The sequence below is a fragment of the Brachyistius frenatus genome, unplaced genomic scaffold (genome assembly GCF_029030835.1).
Source record: "Brachyistius frenatus isolate BFR_SWC_R1_liver_20210118 unplaced genomic scaffold, ASM2903083v1 Contig_135, whole genome shotgun sequence".
NCBI classification, from domain to species: Eukaryota; Metazoa; Chordata; class Actinopteri; family Embiotocidae; genus Brachyistius; species Brachyistius frenatus.
In genome coordinates, this window is record NW_027210734.1 from 1,056,255 (window position 1) to 1,076,430 (window position 20,176).

The 20,176-nt window shown below is 43.9% G+C and overlaps 3 protein-coding genes across 3 annotated transcripts in view; 2 read left to right on the forward strand and 1 right to left on the reverse strand.

The window, feature by feature from the left end:
- Window positions 1-659: 659 nt before the first annotated feature.
- On the forward strand, window positions 660-3,062 carry six7 (SIX homeobox 7). Its single transcript, XM_069714822.1, has 3 exons — window positions 660-1,067; window positions 2,325-2,488; window positions 2,864-3,062. Exons 1-3 carry the CDS (start codon window positions 660-662, stop codon window positions 3,060-3,062), a joined length of 771 nt encoding a protein of 256 aa, XP_069570923.1.
- Window positions 3,063-5,812: 2,750 nt separating this feature from the next.
- On the forward strand, window positions 5,813-11,718 carry LOC138630456 (actin-related protein 2). Its single transcript, XM_069714821.1, has 9 exons — window positions 5,813-6,000; window positions 6,934-7,044; window positions 8,573-8,731; window positions 8,925-9,054; window positions 9,186-9,322; window positions 9,446-9,595; window positions 9,761-9,906; window positions 10,023-10,155; window positions 10,593-11,718. The coding sequence occupies exons 1-9, from the start codon at window positions 5,953-5,955 to the stop codon at window positions 10,761-10,763; spliced, it is 1,185 nt and encodes a 394-aa protein (XP_069570922.1). The 5' UTR covers window positions 5,813-5,952; the 3' UTR covers window positions 10,764-11,718.
- A 184-nt stretch (window positions 11,719-11,902) lies between these two features.
- The window catches only part of rin1b (Ras and Rab interactor 1b), a 29,807-nt gene continuing 21,533 nt past the window's right edge, over window positions 11,903-20,176 (reverse strand). The window contains exons 9-12 of the mRNA XM_069714820.1: window positions 19,379-19,687; window positions 18,822-18,953; window positions 17,894-18,063; window positions 11,903-14,020 (exon numbers count right to left, since the gene is read on the reverse strand). Of these exons, the coding sequence (XP_069570921.1) occupies window positions 13,697-14,020; window positions 17,894-18,063; window positions 18,822-18,953; window positions 19,379-19,687 (935 nt within the window). The 3' untranslated portion in view covers window positions 11,903-13,696. The remainder of the gene's footprint in view (window positions 14,021-17,893; window positions 18,064-18,821; window positions 18,954-19,378; window positions 19,688-20,176) is intronic.

The following is a 20,176-nucleotide window of genomic DNA, read 5'->3' on the forward strand; positions in this document are numbered from 1 at the left end:
TAAATATGTATCAGAAGATTAAACTGCTGAATTACTGTACTATTTTTTGTACTCTTAAGTATTGCTCGTATATAAACTATAAATAATTCTGGGTTAAGACGCTGCGGACGGGTTTTAATGAATCCAAAGGTCTACTGACTCTCCGTCTACTGAGGGAGGAGTTGAGAAGTTTGCAGCGCTCCGTGCATCTCCAGCAGATCCGACCTATTAAATAACCTATCCTCACTTGTTTGCTCACTGCAGTCATCCTGGCAGTCAATGTATCCTCGGGCTAAGCCAAACAAGCTGATCAGCCAGGCACCTCTGTACACACTACCCCCCACTAAGAGGCTAATGGCCGGGATGTATAATCCTTCTCAAAACAACCACAGAGATGCTAATTGTTTCGAGCTATAAATACAGCTTGACTCCCTGTCCTCTTTCTTTATTTGTCTCCGTGCCTATAAACCTGCAACTGCCGCCGCCGGTGCGCTGCGGCTTCTCTGAAACATTTTCACAAATACCAGGAAAAGAGGCAGTTGCATAAGAGGTGTCAGTAAACTTTAAGCATCTCCAAAACGGCAGCGAGCGCACGGAGCTTGACGCACGGATACAGCGTTTCATGCTGCTTTGTGAGCGTCCACTTCTTCACTTGAGCTACTGTGAAGCAACAGGGCGAGATGTTCCCGCTGCCGATGTTCACACCGGACCAGGTGGCGCGGGTGTGCGAGAACTTGGAGGAGACTGGGGATATCGAGCGCCTCGGTCGGTTCCTCTGGTCCCTGCCCGCCGCTGTCCCTGGCTCCGCCGGGGAAGCGCTGAACCGACACGAGTCCGTCATGCGAGCCCGAGCACTTGTCGCCTTCCACGGGGGGAACTTTGAAGCTCTTTACCAGATCCTGCAGAGCCACAGGTTTACGCGCGAGTCGCACGCCAAACTCCAAGACCTGTGGCTGGACGCGCACTACCGAGAGGCGGAGAGGCTCCGAGGACGGCCGCTGGGTCCCGTGGAGAAGTACCGGATCCGCAAGAAGTTCCCACTGCCCCGCACTATCTGGGACGGCGAGCAGAAGACACACTGCTTCAAGGTAAACACCCCGGTCCAGATATACCTTGAGCAGTTACAATTTAACCCACATGGCCGCTGGTGTCACGGTGAAGTTACAAGACTCCGGTTCAACGCACGTGTTCGCTCATATTTGGCCAAAACACTGAATCTCACGAGATGCACCTCAGAAAATTGTGGCATCATATTTGCAGATATGAACTGCATTTATGTCATATAAACATGGGAAACTTGGCCATCAGCTGCCCTATTGTACATGTGTTTTTTAACCTGACTGCTGTTTCAAGCTGTCTGATCTTTGAGCTCTTAAGATGATAATAGCCCGAGCCACAATTATCCTTCTGCAGCCAAGTCTACTCAGGTCAGGTTACTTTGTGTAACCTGGTTACTTTGTGTAAACCTGACCTGATGTAAGAGCAGAAATGTCACATAAGGGCACTCTAATCTGAAGACATTCATGCTTTCTATTCCCGTAAAACAAGTCCCACAATCTGACTGTGACTCAGAGATGACAAAAACCTGTAGCTTGTTATGTCTCATTACACAGAAAGTATTCTTCTTTTTTTTTTTACAACGCTACACATGCATGTTTGTCAAATATATTCTAACTTCAGCATCATTTCTCTTCTTATCATATTCAATTTAGCCAGTTCATTACATGTTTAAGAGCACTACTTTCAATGCATAACCTGCAGGAAAACTAGTTTTTCCTGTTAAAAACCACAAATGAACAATGTCATGTACTGTGTTGTGTGTGTAAAATAATACATTGTCATGTAACTGACACTTAAAATTACAGTAACACTGCTTATTTGTCAGGTAACAAAGGGGGAAAAAGATCTGCTTACATGATTCCAAATAGTTTAAGAGCAAAGACAACATGCAGCTTGCTTCTTGGATGCACGTTTCTATGTTGACGTCCCTCTTGTGGCAGGGTGAAGTACTGTTCATAAGTGTAGTTAATCTTTAATTCCAAACCTCAGGAGGGATAACCTGTGCAGAAGCCTATTAAGCCCCTTAACATGATCCAATTATGTGGATATACATTGTTATGTAGAGTTCTAATGTAGATTGTGTTCATCTATTTATAAATCCAGCCTAATACGATTATACTGAGCATCATATTAGAGTGATAAGATTATTGTGGTTTCAACAGGATATAATAAAACAACCGACCATCTTATTGTGGCCACCAAAGTGTTCCTTTACTGCCTAACATGAGACACTTGAACTAAGCCTCGAAAACTGAATATTTCCTATAATTCGAACTCTTTTGTAGGAAAGAACGCGCAGTTTGCTGAGGGAGTGGTATCTCCAGGATCCCTACCCCAACCCGTCCAGGAAACGCCACTTGGCCCAGGCCACGGGGCTCACGCCCACGCAAGTCGGCAACTGGTTCAAGAACCGCCGCCAGAGAGACCGCGCCGCATCAGCAAAGAACAGGTACCTCAACAGTGACACAGAACCACACTGAATAGGATCAACACCTAGAAAGGAAACTCTTAAATTTCTTCTTTACTCAAGTTAGAGTCAATCTGTGTTTTACAAACATTTTCTAAGAAACAGAAGTTCTCTGAAGATAATGTCAAAACTCACTTGGTCTTTGGTGAAACAGGGAAATATCTGTCTAATGGCAAACAAGTCATGAGGGGAAAAGGCCCAATGTGTGTCGTATGTACTGAATATGACCAAACTAGAGGAACCTTTTTGAGGAGATGGAATCTGTCCATAACGCAGCTCTGCAAAATGTGCCTGTCAAAAATTGACTTCCGTCTAAAACCTCCTCTCCGATCCCTCTCATCTCTCCCTCCACCCCAGGATGCAGCAGGATCCTTCCATCCTGCCCTCTGAAAACTCACCCGACGGCTCCCTGCAGGAGCGCCACCATCACCCCCACCTGCTGCCTAACTCACCGCGCCATCTGGACAGCGACTGCAGCACGGAGACCGAGCGCAGGGGAACGGGCGCGTCCACCCCGGAGATCTCCGTCAGCAGCGACAGCGAGTTCGAGTCTTGAGACGACGGACTGCAGACTGTCGCTCTCTGCAGAGGCGAGCGGAGCGTCTGTCAGACTTAAGACTGCTTTAAAAGACACTTGAACTTTCAGCGTGGCTGTGGACACATTTAAAGAGTTTTCTCAAGTGGGAGGAGGGCAAGGACTAGGCCACTTGTTGTGACTGTGAGTGAACAATCAATGATATGCACTTAAAAGAAAATGCACCATGGCGCATGACCTCGACTGTTGTTTGTGTTAGTTTTCTGCTGACCATGACTCAGCACTGTAGAAAGAGAAACATCTACGGGTATTTAGAGATCAAAAACAGTATTTCCACCTCTCAGGCAAAGTATTCATAGAAATGCCAATGGTTTTTAGATAATGTCAATATTAATATTTTATGTTTTTATAATGGTTTCAGTAAATATTTTTTGTTTGGTATATAATTTTCTAATAGTTTTTCTGGAAGTGTTTGTCTGGCAATTGTGAGGACATAATGAACAATGCCTTGAGTAGGCTGTTATTGTATGTGAACATGTTAACATGCAAACTCATAATTTGATTATCGGCAGATTAGGGCAACACACAAACTTTGAAAAGTGTCCTTTGATCGACTTAACTGGCTTTCCAGCCCACGAATTAAAATCAAATCACTTAAAAATACTGAAACAGACAGAACTCAATCTATTGAATCGTGTAAGTGCAAAGTCTCGTTTCATGCAATGTAATAACATTGCAAAAATAACTGCAAACTTTTATTTTATGGTTGGAAGACGTCATGTTAATGAAGTTGAAGCAAATGGCATTAATGTCCAAAATCCACCCACATAAGGGCACGAGTCTAACCTTCTTGTATGGAAACCATGCAAATTATTCCATCAGTGTATTCGGATTATAAGGTGCATGTAAACATGGTGACAAACCAACTAAACACATTTCACTGCCTTAAAATGGAACAAAGGGCATCACTCTTTTACAATGCAATAATAGATGAATAATGTTTAGACAATTTTAACTGTGTACAAAATAACAATGCATACGTGCTGCTTAAAACGCAAATGATTTTGTTATCAGACGTTTTACCTGTTCACATCTCTGGTGGTGGAAATATGCAGAGGTGTTGTAAACGCTCAAGCTGCTCTGACGATGAATTCCTGCAGGAGCCGACGCAGAAAAACATGAATCAGAAAAAACGAATGTAAAGCACTCTTAACTCAATGTGCCTATTACATTTGAGAACAGTGAGACCGAGTCAGATGTGATTGTGTCCTCAGGTCAACGACACACTCAAAGGACGTTTGCTGTTTTTCTTATCAACCGTTATTTCTCATCACACATTTCTGCATTTCAATAAAAATGTGTATTTTGTAAATGCTTTATGTAAATAAATTAACCTATTTTTATCCAGAATTATGCCGTCTCTGTATTTACAACTGAAAAAAAACAATATGAATCCAACGTAGAGCTACACCGGCTGGATATTGTAATTACAGACAGTGATGCACCATCTCCTATTTCCATATGCTGATGCTGAGTTGATGATGGGGTTTTATTATTTTGCGTATTAAAATGGAGATGGATATGGTCGTTTACAGTTTGAACTGACAGATTGTGAGACCCTCTAACAGAACCAGGTTCAGAGGTGGACTGCAGACTGAAAAGATCAGCATGGGAATACAAGAGACAAAAATTCATCATGGTCATAACTAACACAGGTTGATCAAATAACATCATTAACAACCTCATCCCAGCAAATATTGGAAAGCAGCATTTAATTACATTACTGGAAACACCTGTGTTCACGAGCCAATATGTCTGCAGTGAAATGGGTCTGCTCAGCTGTTTAAAGCAGCCAATTGGCTCTTTATCCAGCGAACTGGTCGCTAACTTTGACGGTGTTGTTTGGTTCTGGTAAAGTACTTTTATCAGAGGTTTATTAGAACAAAAAGTTGTTACTAGTGTTTCGTGTGTAATTATAGTTCCCACATTTAGCACACACGTTATTCACGGATTACGAGCCCAACAGTCACGTCACTAAATGACCATAAATGTGCAAAATTAGTTTGACGGCACTTACCAACGTATTTTTTTAATTTTTTTTAAAGACATTTCCACTTTCTTCTGTCCAGCTTGACACCAAAATGTTACGTCGCTACAAATAACTCAAAGATGGTATAATATGGTCGGCCGTCTTCAAACCGTCTTCGTTGTATTTATCTGGTTGGGTGGACTTAACTTTCCCCTCCAATTAACACCTATGTGTTAAAAGCCATTTCTCCAGAATTTTATTTTTTGAAGTAATGAAAAAACCCCATTAAAAGTAAACTAAGATGAATCTTTAATTACTTAGCACCAAAAGGAAATTAAAAGAAAGAGCATACATTTTGGACTTGAGTTGTCTTTAATGTGTTTTTACTACAGGCTATATTCAGGCCTACTTAACTACCTTTTATTTTTAGCTTAAAAAAATAAATTAAAAAAAAAAATCCTAAAAGTTTGAAATCATTTTGTTTGTTGGATTTTCCAGTGTTACGTTACATTCTTAAGTTTCGTCTGCCCGTAGAAAGCAGTGAACATAGTGGAAGACACTGAGGAGAAGTGTGCCCGGTAGGGACATTTAAAAGTTTGGAAAAATGTCACTTTCACATGTATTTGTGAATAACACGACTTGTTTCCCTCATAAAAAATAAAAAAGGGTAGGATTTTTCTCCCTCCTTCTAGACCAGGGGAAATGGGCGTCCTCCCACTTTGCAACCCCACCCACACCTGAAAGAGCAGCAACAAGACTTCTGCTTACCTGTCAGTTATACTCTCCGCTAAATTCATGCGTAATAGTCTTTGAATTTGGATATTTGTTAGTCGGACTTCTTGTCCCGACCGGTGGGATCTGTTTAAATCATTAGTTTAAAACATGGACAGCCAGGGGAGGAAAGTGGTGGTCTGTGACAATGGGACCGGGGTAAGTCAAATAGTCCAAAACTGTCCATATTATACCAAACTTGATAGCCTGTTGTGTGCTGCCTTCGAGGTATCGAGTGTGCTCCATATCTCGACAGACATACATTTAATTGTAAACTCGTCGTTTCCAGAGATGACATGTTTTTTTGCATCTGGATCGTTTGGAGAGAAACATGTAGAGAAGTCCAGGGTGTGAAGCTGCAGCCTGATTCCACATCTGTCTGGACTTGTCAGGAACCTTTTTGTGTGCACACACAGCCATAAATGGCAGTGATGCTTTAAACTGAGCGCGCATTGGATAAAAAAACAAACAAAAAAGCAGGAAGATGAAGGATTTGAAAGTGCAAAAAAATGTCAAAGTGGTTCTTTATTGTTGTTGTGAAGCATTTTCAGGTTGATTTCAGAGGAGAATACGAGGTGGGAACGAACCTGCAGTCAGAAATGGCCTGTGTGTGTGTGTGTGTGTGTGTGTGTGTGTGTGTGTGTGTGTGTGTGTGTGTGTGTGTGTGTGTGTGTGTGTGTGTGTGTGTGTGTTGGGGGGGGGGGTGTTGCTTCCCTTCAGGCTAAGGAATGTGAGTTCAGCCACAAAGACGAGTTGAGACAGGACAATAGGAGGTGCAGTCATGACAGCTGACACAATGCTGATATGAATAATTCTACATGCTTTTCTAAAGTGTAATGAAATTGTGTCGTGTGATACATAAGAGACAATCTGGTAAATGCATCACACGTTCTAGGTCAGTTTCCTGGATGCAGATTAAAGCCTCGCGCCAGATTAAAAGGAACGCCTCCTATTTATGAGTTATCTGTACGAAAGACTGAGTGACGGGAGAACAGTTCATATCCAGTCTGGATTCAGAGTCAGTCAACAGAAAAAAAACAAAACAATAAATAAAACAAAACAAAAAATCTCTTCATATGTTTCTCTGCCCAGTTTGTCAAGTGTGGCTTCGCTGGATCCAACTTCCCGGACCACATCTTCCCCGCCATGGTGGGCCGGCCGACCATACGCTCAAGCACCAAAGTGGGCAACATCGAGATCAAGGTGGGCTCCATATCCAATGAAAAACAATAACAACAACAACAACAGCAACGGGATAATTAAAGGGACGGAAAAGGGCTCAAACTTAAGTCTTTAACTTTCATTCGAAACTCACAGCTCCCTCTTGTCATGGAATTTAGTTTGTAACATGTTTAAATTTTAGTTGCCATTTACCAAATATAATATTTTAAATGAAGAGTTTTTCCACATCGTGTTATTTAACTTGTTTCATGAGTGTTTTTTTCTTCCTGCTCGTCAACAATCACTTCAGTCAAAAGTGCTTTTTTTTTTTTTTTTCCCCTTTAGCTGCTAACGAAGACGAAGAAAATCTAAAATTTGAAGAAATTTTGGTTACAAAACTTCAAACATTTTGCCTTTAAAAGAAGACGACTAAGCGGAGATGCTATTTCGCTTCGTTTGTTGTATAATGTAGTAAAATATGTGGCTAGTTTTTCTGTTTATTACAGTTCATGGAAATTCAACTTTTCACATTTTTTTTGTGTGGAAGAGAAGAAAAAAAAAGAAGAAACTAATCCTGATATCTTTGTGTATCCGGTCTACAACTGGCGCCGCAGCCTTGTAGTCTCGAGCACTGAAAGTCAAGATGTTTTGTTCCTTTTTCAAATCAAACTTTTTGTCAGTGAAAGTCGGGGGAATTTGACATTTGGAAGTCCGGGAGTCGGACGCCGTTGTCTGGCGGGTTCAGAGGCACGCTGTAAAACCTGTCCAGAGAATTAAACACACGACCTACCTGGACTCCTGCGGTCTTTTCTTTCCATCAGCTCATAAGCATTACAGTGTCTTAGAACAGCGCGCTTATTAGCTTCCCGAGACACAGTTACGGTCAATCACTAATGCAACCTGAGATCACCCGGATCATTCACACCTTTTAGGCTCCTAATCCCCGCAGGATTGCACCGAAGGTGTTCTGTGGAGTGGAAGTGGAAAGGACACGGGGTCAAAAAATAGGTACTGCAGCGAAGGGAGCTTAGCTAACAACAGATTAAAGTGACATTATTTATTAGGCAAGACATCAGAGTTTTTTTTTTTTTTTTAGAAAACTGGTTTTGGTTTTGGAGAGTACACGTCGAGGAATTTTTAGGAAATTTTCCACATTATGTTACGAAGAAAAAGGGTTGTTTTTGTTATCCCAAAAATAAACTAAATATCAAAAGAACATCTTGATGAAAAATCTAGTCGGACCCTGTATTGAGGCTTTTTTGTTATTTTTTGGATTGATTATTTAATCTATATTTTGCGATCCAAACTGTTTCACTGAATATTTCAGTACAGCTACCTTCTTCTGTTTCTGCTTGTTCTTTTTCTCCTCTTCCTGTTTTATTTCACCGTTCTTTATTCATTTACTCAGTCTTTCATCTATCGCGCACTTTATTTAATGTTTTTGTTACCTATAGCGCTGTAATTGTTACTATTTTATCCCTGTGTTTATATATATATATGTATATATATATAAAAAAGAAACATTTCCAGTTGTACTCCCATAAATTGTGACTGTGACCTCGTCCTCCAGGACCTGATGGTTGGGGACGAGGCCAGCGAGTGTCGCTCCCTGCTGGAGGTGTCCTACCCCATGGAGAACGGCATGGTGCGCTGTTGGGACGACATGCTCCACCTGTGGGACCACACCTTCGGGCCCGACCGCCTGGACCTCGACCCGTCGGAGTGCAAGGTCCAAAACAAACACAGATTATCATCCGCGATGTCGGATTTTAACCGCACGAGGGAAAACACGTCAACTTTCTCGGCAATGAAACTCAAATAAATCCGACCTCACGAAGCTCGGTGACGTTCAGGATGTTGAATGTAAAACCGGGCGCGAATGTTAATGGTCTTTTATGTGTGTATTTGTTTTTGCCTCTCAGATCCTGTTGACCGAGCCGCCCATGAACCCCACCAAGAACCGGGAGAAAATCACCGAGGTCATGTTTGAGAAGTACGACTTCCACGGCATCTACGTGGCGATCCAGGCCGTTCTCACTCTGTACGCTCAAGGTGCGAAAAGACGGCGTCGCGTCGGGCTTTTAAACCCGCTGCTAGATTATTACGCAGCGGATAAAAATCGTCTTTTCTGTTGACCGACGCTCGGTGGATTCCCTCCGTCGGGACTCCCGTCTCGTCTGCAGGTTTGCTCACCGGCGTGGTCGTGGACTCGGGAGACGGCGTCACCCACATCTGTCCGGTGTACGAGGGCTACTCTTTGCCGCACCTCACGCGCAGACTGGACATCGCCGGACGTGACATCACGCGCTACCTCATTAAGGTGACCTGTGGAAAAACACCCGGCAAGCGTATCGAGGCGTAATGTCTGAAAACAAAGTGAGGGAAATAGGAGTACAAAATTAGAGGAGTTAAAAAAAACAAACGCGTTTTATCTCCCTGCCAGCTGCTGCTGCTCCGCGGCTACGCCTTCAACCACTCGGCAGACTTTGAGACTGTGCGTCTGCTGAAGGAGAAGCTCTGCTACGTGGGATACAACATCGAGCAGGAGCAGCGTCTGGCCACGGAGACCACCCACCTGGTGGAATCCTTCACGGCACGTCGAGGAACAACAACAAAAAAGAGCAGAAAACAGAGAAAAAAAAACAACACAAATATTGTTTATTGTTTAATTGTCTACCGGTGAAGTACAAATCACAGGCCGCACAGTTTGATGCAATCCCACAAAAGCTCTAATGAAACCTTCCTGTCTCCGGTGCAGCTCCCCGACGGCCGGCAGGTGAACGTGGGCGGAGAACGATTCGGTGCCCCGGAGGCTCTTTTCCAGCCTCACCTCATCAACGTGGAGGGGGCGGGCGTAGCCGAGCTGCTCTTCAACACCATCCAGGCCGCGGACATCGACCTCAGGTCGGAGCCTCCTCCCTCGCTCTGTCTTTAATGAACGTGTCGTTTAAAAAAAACATTAAAAAAAAATGTGATGGAAGGTAAACGAACCGCCCTGCCGTCGGTTATTTCCCGTGCAGGGCCGACTTCTATAAGCACATCGTCCTGTCGGGGGGGAGCACCATGTACCCCGGCCTCCCGTCCCGACTGGAGAGAGAGATCAAGCAGCTGTACCTGGAGAGGGTGCTGGACGGAGACATCAAGAAACTATCAGTAAGAACTTTAAAACAGTGTTTACAGAGAGGATTTCAATTGATGAAAGTCCATTTTTTTCAGTTTTTTTTCCACTAAAGATCCGTTTTTCAATAAATGATAACAAAAAAATGTTAACTTAGAACTTGACTTCAGAACAACTTTGTGAAGGGAAATGATTTGTTTAGTTAAATTAGATAATTATATTCTGAATTATTTCATTACCAGAAAATGTTGTTCATGTTATTATGTTGCATTAATATAAAAGTTTCAGTGGTTTACTTTCCTTCTTGTGATGGAAGAGTTATTTTGTTAACTCAAATATCGTGATGATGATTTCACCAGATGTTTTTTTTTTTTTTTAACTGCAGCTCTTTTCACTGTGAATTAAAGTGTAAAAGAGGAGCTCTGTGTTTCAGTGACCTCTCTCTCTCTTTTTTTTCTCCTCACCTCTGCAGAAGTTTAAGATCCGCATCGAGGACCCTCCCAGACGTAAACACATGGTGTTCCTGGGCGGAGCCGTGCTGGCCAACATCATGAAAGACAAGGACTCGTTCTGGCTGAGCAGAGCCGAGTATCAGGAGAAAGGCCTGGCAGTGCTGCAGAAACTGGGAGGCGGAGTCAGATAAAATTGGAAAAAAAATGAAATAAATACAACTTAAAAGGTAAATTTCACCCAGTTTTTCCACTATTTTTTTTTTTTTTTTTTTTACCAACTCCTCATTTCATATAGACTCGAACACTAAGTGAAAAGGCCCTTTTGGCTCTTCACTTGTGCATTACAGTGCTAAAATCATTTTTCTATCAGTCAGTTGGCACAAAATTGACCACTCTTATGACTGAAAATGAATTTTGCACATTGCTTTTCAAGCAAAAGTGTAAAATAGATTCTTAAATATGAGGATTTACAGCTTTAATATTAATTGGACATTTTTGGCTTCTGGACTTTCTAATAGTTTTTAGATTTTTTTTTTGGTTTGATTTGATGATTGATCTAAAAAATGTCTTGTCAAATTTATATTGAAAGCAATCGTTAGCTGCAGGCTCAAAGTCTCTGGACATAATGATTATAGTTTGTTACATCTATGCGACTGAAGACACTGAGCAGATTTATGGATACCTGAAGCCCTGAATCAGCAGTTTCAAACATTTTCTTTTACGCATTTTATTTAAAGTCTCGATTCAAACTTGTTTGGTGCTCACAAGACGAAGAGGTGACAAAAAAAAAAAAAAAAAAATCATAATTGACTGAAAATGTCCAGCCAGTGTCAAAATAATTGATTACATGATGTGATAAATTACTTTTGGAGTGAATCTAACCTCATGTTGCACCAATCAAAAAGAGACGCAGACTTTTATTTCGTCAAACTACACTGGAACTACCGAAAAGAAAATGTGAAAATGTTACAAACAAACATCAACTTAGATGTAGATGTTATTTCTCTCTTGTTACTTTAAAAAAATGTTTTAAAAAAGTTTTAAAAACAACAACATAGTTATTGTTTTTAATATTTTGTCAGTCATGTACTTTTCAACAAGTGACCATTTTTTAAAGATGCATTTAAATAAATTGTATCATGCAAATCCTGTGGCGTCTTTAATGTGTTGATAGCCCAAAATGTAATTTTAAATCTGTTTAATTGCCAAGATTAGAGAGGTTATGTGAAACATAATAAGTTTGAAGGTGCAACAGCAGGAAGTGAAACAATGATGTGGGTGTTTGCTGCCATCTGGTGGTCGAATGTTGTAACGACGTCAAACTGCAACATTGTGAACAGATATTGCAACTTTCTTTTATTGCGATACTGAGTTACCTGACAAAGTACAGTAATGTGTTTCCACACTGAAAAGAAAATAGTGAGCTCTCACAATGAACACATGCTGCACGCACACACCACATTCGCAGAACCTTCACGTTAAATGAAAAAAAAAAAAGAAGAAAAGGAACAAAAGGAAAAGCATGCAATAATGTCCAAAAAACACATCGTAGTTCTCGAAAAAAAAAAAAAAAAAAAAAAACGAACCTCCTCGGCTTGTTTTAAAAACTCCACATGTGCTGAAAATCCACACTCAGGTTCGATATCTAGCCAACAAATTGAACAATTCAAAGTTAGTTGTTTTTAAATACACAATATGATAACCGATCATGACACTTGAGTCGAACAGTCTGTTGATGGTGATGACTTGCAGCAGGAGTCGCCAAAAGCTGGTGACGAGTACATTTACATTCGAGCAGTCACCAGTGAGGTCCTGGTTTTGTTTGCTTTAGTCCTTGATGGGGGACTGTCCTCTCAGTCATACAAACACAACGGTACTTTACAGTTCGGCCAAAGAGAGAGAAAAAAAAACAGTTGAACTGAAAAGCGGTGGATCGAAATGTGAAATGAATGCAGCTCCGAAAAAGGATTAAAACTGTTGACACGGAAAAAAGATTTTTAAATACATTCGCAAGTCATTGCAGTAAAATCTGGTCGCAGGTTGTCTCGGTGTGTCGATGCGATGTGCTTCTTCTTTTTTTACTCACATGGCGTAAAAACAGAGCTGATGCTTTTCTGTCACTTCCCTCCTACTCGCCCACCTGCCAAAACCATTGAATTTATTAGAATACACAACCAAAGGAGGAGAGTCTGTGCTTTTTTTTTTTTTCCCTTCAAAAAAGAAAAAATAAAGTAAAAATAAAACTGTCTTTGTGGGCGATTCTAAATATAAACAGCTGATTTAAAGCTTCCCTCGAGCTGGAAAAAAACAAACTGATTTCTGTCAAAGTAAACACCTGTTGGCCTCTCTTTGTTTTCCTTCTTTCTTTTTTTTTGTCACTTTGGTATTGAGGTTTGGTTTTAACACATCTCATCTGTTTGTCAGCGTTCCCTCCAAAGATCTGCAGACTTTTACACATAAAAGTGAAGCAAATAAAACATCCAAGTGTCTCGTAGATTAATTTTGCCCGAGAACTACACGTGTGAAAGGGTTACATCACCACGGGGGACAATTTGCCGTCTCGTGTGCGTATAGGAAGTGATTTTTTTTTGTTTCCAGGCAACAGTAGTCTCACAGAATTTGTCTTTGGATTTGAGCCTCCTCACGGTTTTTTAATTTTATTCTGATGATGTAATCCCTTCACGGTGTAACTCTAGGGGGGGTTAACTCATGTTTCAAATAACAACCAAAATCCATTTATTAAATTTTTTTTGTCCATGTCACAAATAGTAGACTCCTTTTACACTAGCAGCCACACTGAGCGGTACATAGTACAACTTTTGGCAACAAGTCCCTATTGTTGGCTCTGCTCTGCTCTGCGTGTTGGTCCATGTTCGGGAAGAGTTTACCGGTTTAAGGTCTTGCTCCGAGCCTGGAGAAGGGCTGAAGTTTTTTTCACAACAAAGTCCTGACCCACGACGAGACAACACACCGCCGGAGAGAAAGAGACAAGAACAAGAGATAGAAAGGGAGAGAGATAGAGAGAAAGCGAGAGCGACCATCCATCTCCATCTCCATCTCCTCCTCTTCCCCCCTCCTCCTCCTTCCTCCCTCCTCCCTCCTTCCTTCCTCCATCGCCTCCCACTCACTCCTCACACACCGACTCGCTCAGGTCCACGGCGCCACCTCTGGTGAGCCGCCTCATCTTGCTGAAGTCGTGGTCGGTCCTCAGGTAGGAGAGCGAGGGGCCGCCCTCGCTGTGGCTGGCCAGGTCCTGGGGCTGGGCCTGAGGCGGCAGGGCCCGCATCTCGCCGCCGCTGCGCCAGTACAGGGTGTATAGCTGCGGGTCGGACACTCCGAAGGTGGCGGCGCACAGCTGCGCCAGGGCCTCGCTCGACTCCCCGGCTCTCCACTGCAACGTCCGCACGGCGCTCCGCTCCCCGTCCTGGAACAATATCCGAACGCACCTCTGGAGGAGAGGAGAGGAGAGGAGAGGAGAGGAGAGGAGAGGAGAGGAGAGGAGAGGAGAGGAGAGGAGAGGAGAGGAGAGGAGAGGAGAGGAAGAGGAAGAGGAGGCGAGAGAGAGAGAGAGAAAAGAAAAAGAGTGAATATATACTGTATTCATACAAAACACAGGTCAAGAGGCTTATGGAGTGAGGGCATAAGAGGGGGAGGAGAGAGAGATGGAGCCAGAGAAGGAGTGCGAACTGCGAGGTTGATAATCCGCTACAACAAATGAGCCAAAATGATGTTCATAAAAAGAAACGGTCTCTGAAAACAAAGCTCCTGCTTCCCACACACAGCCAGCAGGTCCGAGAGAGCTGCACATGAAAATACTCTTCATGGAATTTGCTCTTTTATTTTTCCCCCTCCGAGTTTCAGCTCCGTTGACCGTCTCGACGCATTAATCCACAGGAGCACGTCCACATCCCGACTCATCACATATCATCCGGCGACTTCGGATCAAAGCGCAGGAAGGAAAAAGTTCAGCAAACACAAACTGTCCGACTTTTTCCAAAAAAGAACAACAACAACAACAACAACCAAAAAGCGATCAAACACAAAAGTAACGAGCTGGTCTCAACAATTGCCACTATTCACACACTTAAACCATTATATAATGTGAGATTGAACCACCTACAGACGCCCTCACAACTCTCTCTAAAGCGCGCACACACACACACACACACACACACACACACACACACACACACACACACACACACACACACACACACACACACACACACACACACACACACACACACACACAATAAAAACATAGTGGACATTTGACCAAAACATACAACCTGAAGAAAGCAAGAGAGAATCCTCTTCTGTGCCACAAACAAACACACACACACACACACACACACACACACACACACACACACACACACACACACACACACACACACACACACACACACACACAGCAATCCTACTGCCTGCACACACAACTACACACACACACACGCACATGCACGCGCGCACACACACACACACACACACACACACACACACAGAGGCACAGGTGGCTACATAAAAAAAAGAAAAACACACACATACACACACACACACACACACACACACACAGACACACACACACAGTAGCAATTATACTCAACAGGTCTGCCATCAGCAAAACTTACAGAGTCACTGAGCTCCTCGCTGTCCGTGTGCATATTGTGTTTGCCTGCTTCGATGGGTAGATGCGGCTCAATAAATTTCATGTTATCTGACCGCCCACTTCTTCATAGCACTTGGCTCACTGATCCCCGCCTGTGTCAGTGGAAAATCTGGCTGCCGGGTGAGTTAGATCGGCTATTTGAAGCCAGGAGAAGCACCACGTGACGAGACAGAAACGTTGTGGATGACAATGCCTTTTTTCTCTCCACGGCATCTGGTGGACCGTTCTACCGATCTGGGGGGCCAGAGGAGTGATGACAGGAGAGTGTCGGTAAAAAAATAAATAAAAGGGCAGTGTGTGTGTGTGTGTCGTAAGCTGGTGGCCCCACGTCAGAGGATTACCTCAAAAAAGGTCTAAAAACTAATCCCCTCAAATGAATTGGAAACGTGTTTGCACGCAACGAAGGGAAATCCAGGTGTGTCGCCGTCGAGCTTCTCTCGGTTTGAATGAAAACTTGACCTCTGGGGGGGAAATCAAAGTGGCCCTCCACGTCCCAACGAACAGCCGGCTCGCTCCGCCTCACCTGTCAGACGGGAGGACGGCGTGATGTCGCCCGGCAGGCTTTCCCCATCAGCGTGATTAGCGCACCGTAATGTCTGACCTCTTTGGACGGATTATCGCCTCGTTTTCGTCGCCGATTGCATCTCCGGTGCGATACGAGAGACGGAAAAAAAAAAACGGGTTTTGGTGACGGCCGTTCGTTGGTCGGCTCTTACCAAGTCAGAGATACACTCCTGTTTTCACCCACAGCTCTGGCAAAGTGACTAAAGACAGATTTCAGTGGTGAATATTCGCTGGTTGCTTTAAAAGTCTCGTCCACCTTCCAGCTGCAAAAAAAAATTAAAAAAATCTGACGTTTGCCACATCAGAGACACCGATTGTTCCGAGAGATGAGTTTTTATACAACGAAACAGCGTGCGACAACGCTGAGTCAGTGACTGGAAACATGACAAAACGTATTCGGACCCACTGAGTGTGAGGTGTAAAACCGTTTGTGACGCTTTAAGTTGTTCCCTGGAGGACTTGGTGGCATTAAACTGAGTAACATCTGGCTGAGTGGTGCTTAGACAACAACCTTTGTCCTAAACACCACCAAAACAAGAGAGGTCATAGTGGACTTCAGGAGAACCAGGAAGACCAAACCCTCTCCGCTCTACACGAACGGGGGAGGAGGTGGAGAGGTCCGAGTCCTGGGAATCCACATAACTGAAGACCTAACATGGTCCCTGAAAGCCCAGCAGAGGCTCTTCTTTCTTAGGAAAGCTAAAAGGAGCCGGCCTGCCCCCTCAGCTTCTGGTAAACCTCGACAGGAGCGTGATAGAAACCATCCTGTGGTGAGTGCCAGCTGCACGGCAAGCGAACAGGAAGGGACCTGGCCCGGGTTGTAAGAACGGCACGGAGGATTGTGGGAGTTGCCCTCGCTTGACCTTGACGCTGCGCATGCTGGCCGCCTACAGAAGAAGGGAGCAGCAACAGTTTTTGCAAAGACAATTCACACCTGGGTCGCTCTAAGTTTGTTCCCCCGCCATCAGGAAAAAGATACCGAACAATCAAAACCACAAACGCCAAACTAACAGGGCTGAGGAGCAGCTGTCCCCCCCAACCCCCTTACAGCTGTTGCCTCCATCCTGGAGATTACCATGGTGATGTCTTGTTTTATATTTTTTTTTACCTTGTTCATTGCTGCTGAGTTGCCAACTTAATTTCGTTGTGTTTTTACAATGACAATAAACTGCCTTCTGTCTTTATGTACCCGACCAGGGAGGGAGGCGACCAGGGAGCCAAGAGCTTCAGAAGTCCGGAGATAATCTGGTCCGATGAGGCAATAACGGACCTCTTCGGGCAGAACATCATGCACGATGTCTGGCAAACACCGGGACTGCTCGTCATCTGCTTAAATATCGTCACCACATTGAAGCATGGCGGCGGTAGCATCGTGATAACGGAGTTAACGGAGGGACAGAACTGAAGGGAAGATGAAAATGCATCATGAGGAGTTTTTTTCAAGAGCTGACGTGTCACTTTTTCGGCCCCGGCAGTGATCTGAAACACGCAGCCGACATCGCGCTGAAGTATCTTCAGGACAAGTCTCCAAACACCAACCCCCCCAAAAAACAGCCGCGAGGGGGCCCGAAGATGTTCGCCGACACTTCCCATCTAGTCTGACGGAGCTTTAGAGGATCTGACTGGGACGAACTGCCCGAATCCAATAAGACTCAAAGCTGTCATCGCAGTAAAAGAAAAGGGCTTCAGGGAAGTAGTGAATAACAGACAAATGGATCTAAATGAGAGATTTATGTTTAGTTTTTTTTCATCTTGATATTATATGTTTTTGAGTTTAGACTGATAATCACCTGTTTGTGTGACATTAAAGGGACATTATGAGATCGCCGTCCTCCAGGAAATATATTAAATCCAAATTATTGGTTTGTTGTATTTTACTACCTTTGATGCAATTTCTTTCACTCACATGGTCAAAAGCAAAGACAATCCCACACACTAGAGCGATCATCTGTCCCACACCTCCATCAGCATTTCACACAGGGGGCAGGTTAGTGCGAGCGCCTTACAGGAAACAACTCCACGAATAAAACTCGCATGCGACGCCGCCAGTGTTTTTTGTTTGTGTTGTGCTGGTACTACGATGCCTACTTGGCTCTGCAGACTCTCTTTTTGTCTCTGGGCCTCTCGGCTCCGTCTGGAGCTCCACTCCTTCAGCGCCTCCTGGGCGTCGGGCGTCAGGCAGCCGGAGTTCGGCTGCTCCTTGTCCGTGCTCTGGATCAGACACAGGCTGGCGTACACGCTGGTCAGGTAGTACCCACCTGGAGGCGAATTGAAAAGGCGTGGAGAAGGACGAAGAGTTAAAAACGGGGCTGAATATTGCACCGAGTCTTAAAACCTCACTCTTCTGCTCAGTTTATGACACAGTGTTTTGAAAACATACGTCTGTGAAGCATCTACGTGCAGTATTAAATATAGTCGTCGTAAATATTTCCCAAAACGACTCGTATGAGTTTTCAGCGCCCTCTATAGGACCAACACGTCCTCGCACTTAAACGACAGAACAGGTTCTTCACCAAAGCATCAGAACCGTTAAACAGCACCAGCTAATGGACTCTATACAACAGTGGAAGTAGCTTTCCGATCTAAAAAATTCAGTCAATGGGGAAAGCGCCTTAAACTGCAATACTGCCGAGTGCCACTAGAGGTCGGCTCCAAAAAAGCCTTCGTAGACTCCCATTCAACTTCTCTCATAAAACTCAAAGTCAATATATCTCGGTGTTTTTAGCTAAAGTTATTCCTTCTAATTCGTTTTTCTGGCGGTCCACCTGAAAATAATACCGTCATTAATTGGAAAATAAGCCTTAAAAAGCCGTGTTTTTTTTTTAAAGGCGTGTCTGTTTGATTGACAGGCATGTGGTGGTCATGTGATATATATATATATACTGTATATATATATATAGGCTCTGTGCTAGCACGCTAACTCTGTTTTTACGCACACGGCCGGGTGGATCTGATCTGAAAGAAATATTTCACAGCTTCTAAGCAGGGCGACATGTCGGAGGCTTTCAGAGTTTACCTTCTCCTCCGAGCCAGGACGGCTCCAGCAGCTCCATCATGTACTCCACCTCTATCAGGACGTGAGGCCTGTTACACTCCACCAACACGTACGACAGCGACGGCAGGAAGTCGTCCCAGCTCACTTCCTGTCCTGCGAAGGAAATAAGAACGTCATCCCACTTTGATGGCATTAAGAGCAGACGACTTGAATCGACTTGATCGTTTCCAGTCTATCGGCGTGACGTACGAAGTGGAAACATTTCACAAAAGCAGACAGGTCGTGATTCTGTCTGCGTAGACGCCGTCCGTGTGCTTTGAAAGCGACGAAAAACACTCATCGATGCAAAGAGTGACGTTGACCTTCATTCTGTTTGGCAGAAAGATTTCAAGCAGCAGCCACAAAACGCTTATGAGTGTCAAAGCAAATTAAATGCGTCTCGTTTAGTTGATCATGTTCTGCTTTTCAGTTTTGAAGTTCAAGGTTTAATTTTGAACTCGAGTATGAAATAAATAATAATAAAGGTCCCATTTCATATCCAGTCTAATACAAACAGGAAGCATAACGAGGCGTCTCACCGTGCAGCGAGCCCATGGCCTTGTGGACGCACTTGCACACCTGCAGCAGCAGCAGCACCTTGTCGATGGGCGAGTGCGTCCGCTGCATCAGGACCAGCTTCTGCTTCACCCGCTCCACCTCCCGGCTGTCCGGGACGCCCGTCCGCACGCCCAGCCGGTCCATGGCGGCGTCGCCCTTCAGGCTCAGCAGGTTGTGGGTGAGGCGTTGGCTGGAGCCGTCCCGGCCGTGGAGGGCGACCAGGGCTTTCTCCAGGTGGGACTTCAGAGGCCGGAGCACGCAGGAGAACATGGCCCGCTCCAACGCCAGGTCTGCGGACGGGAGAGGAGGGAGATCTACTTTGACAGGCTGATGCACCAGAGAGGAAATAATATTGTTCCGTTTTGTTTATTATTTTTTTTTTTTTGGTCATCTGCAAGTAGAAGAAACGTGTCTACATGCCTAGAGGCACTGGCAAGAGGCCCAGAAAGGTGTGCTGATCACTGCCGGAGCATTAATACTGTCAACGATGAAAACTTTAGAAGATGATTAAATAATTGTAAATCAATTCAGTCTTTTCGAGGAAAGAGATGGATCGTGTTTTTGTTTTTTTAACTCGACAACACAGAATGCGACGACACTCTTCAATCATCTGTGGATGAATGCTGCAATTAAAATCAGTATATTGAAAATATACCTTTTCAGCTTCTTATTTAGTTTTTATATAGTTTTAATATCACTAAATGTATACGTTTAACATACTTTTCACTTGTTTTGTGTAAACTTCCTGCCAAAGTGTAGCTATTAAAAAATAATTTTCT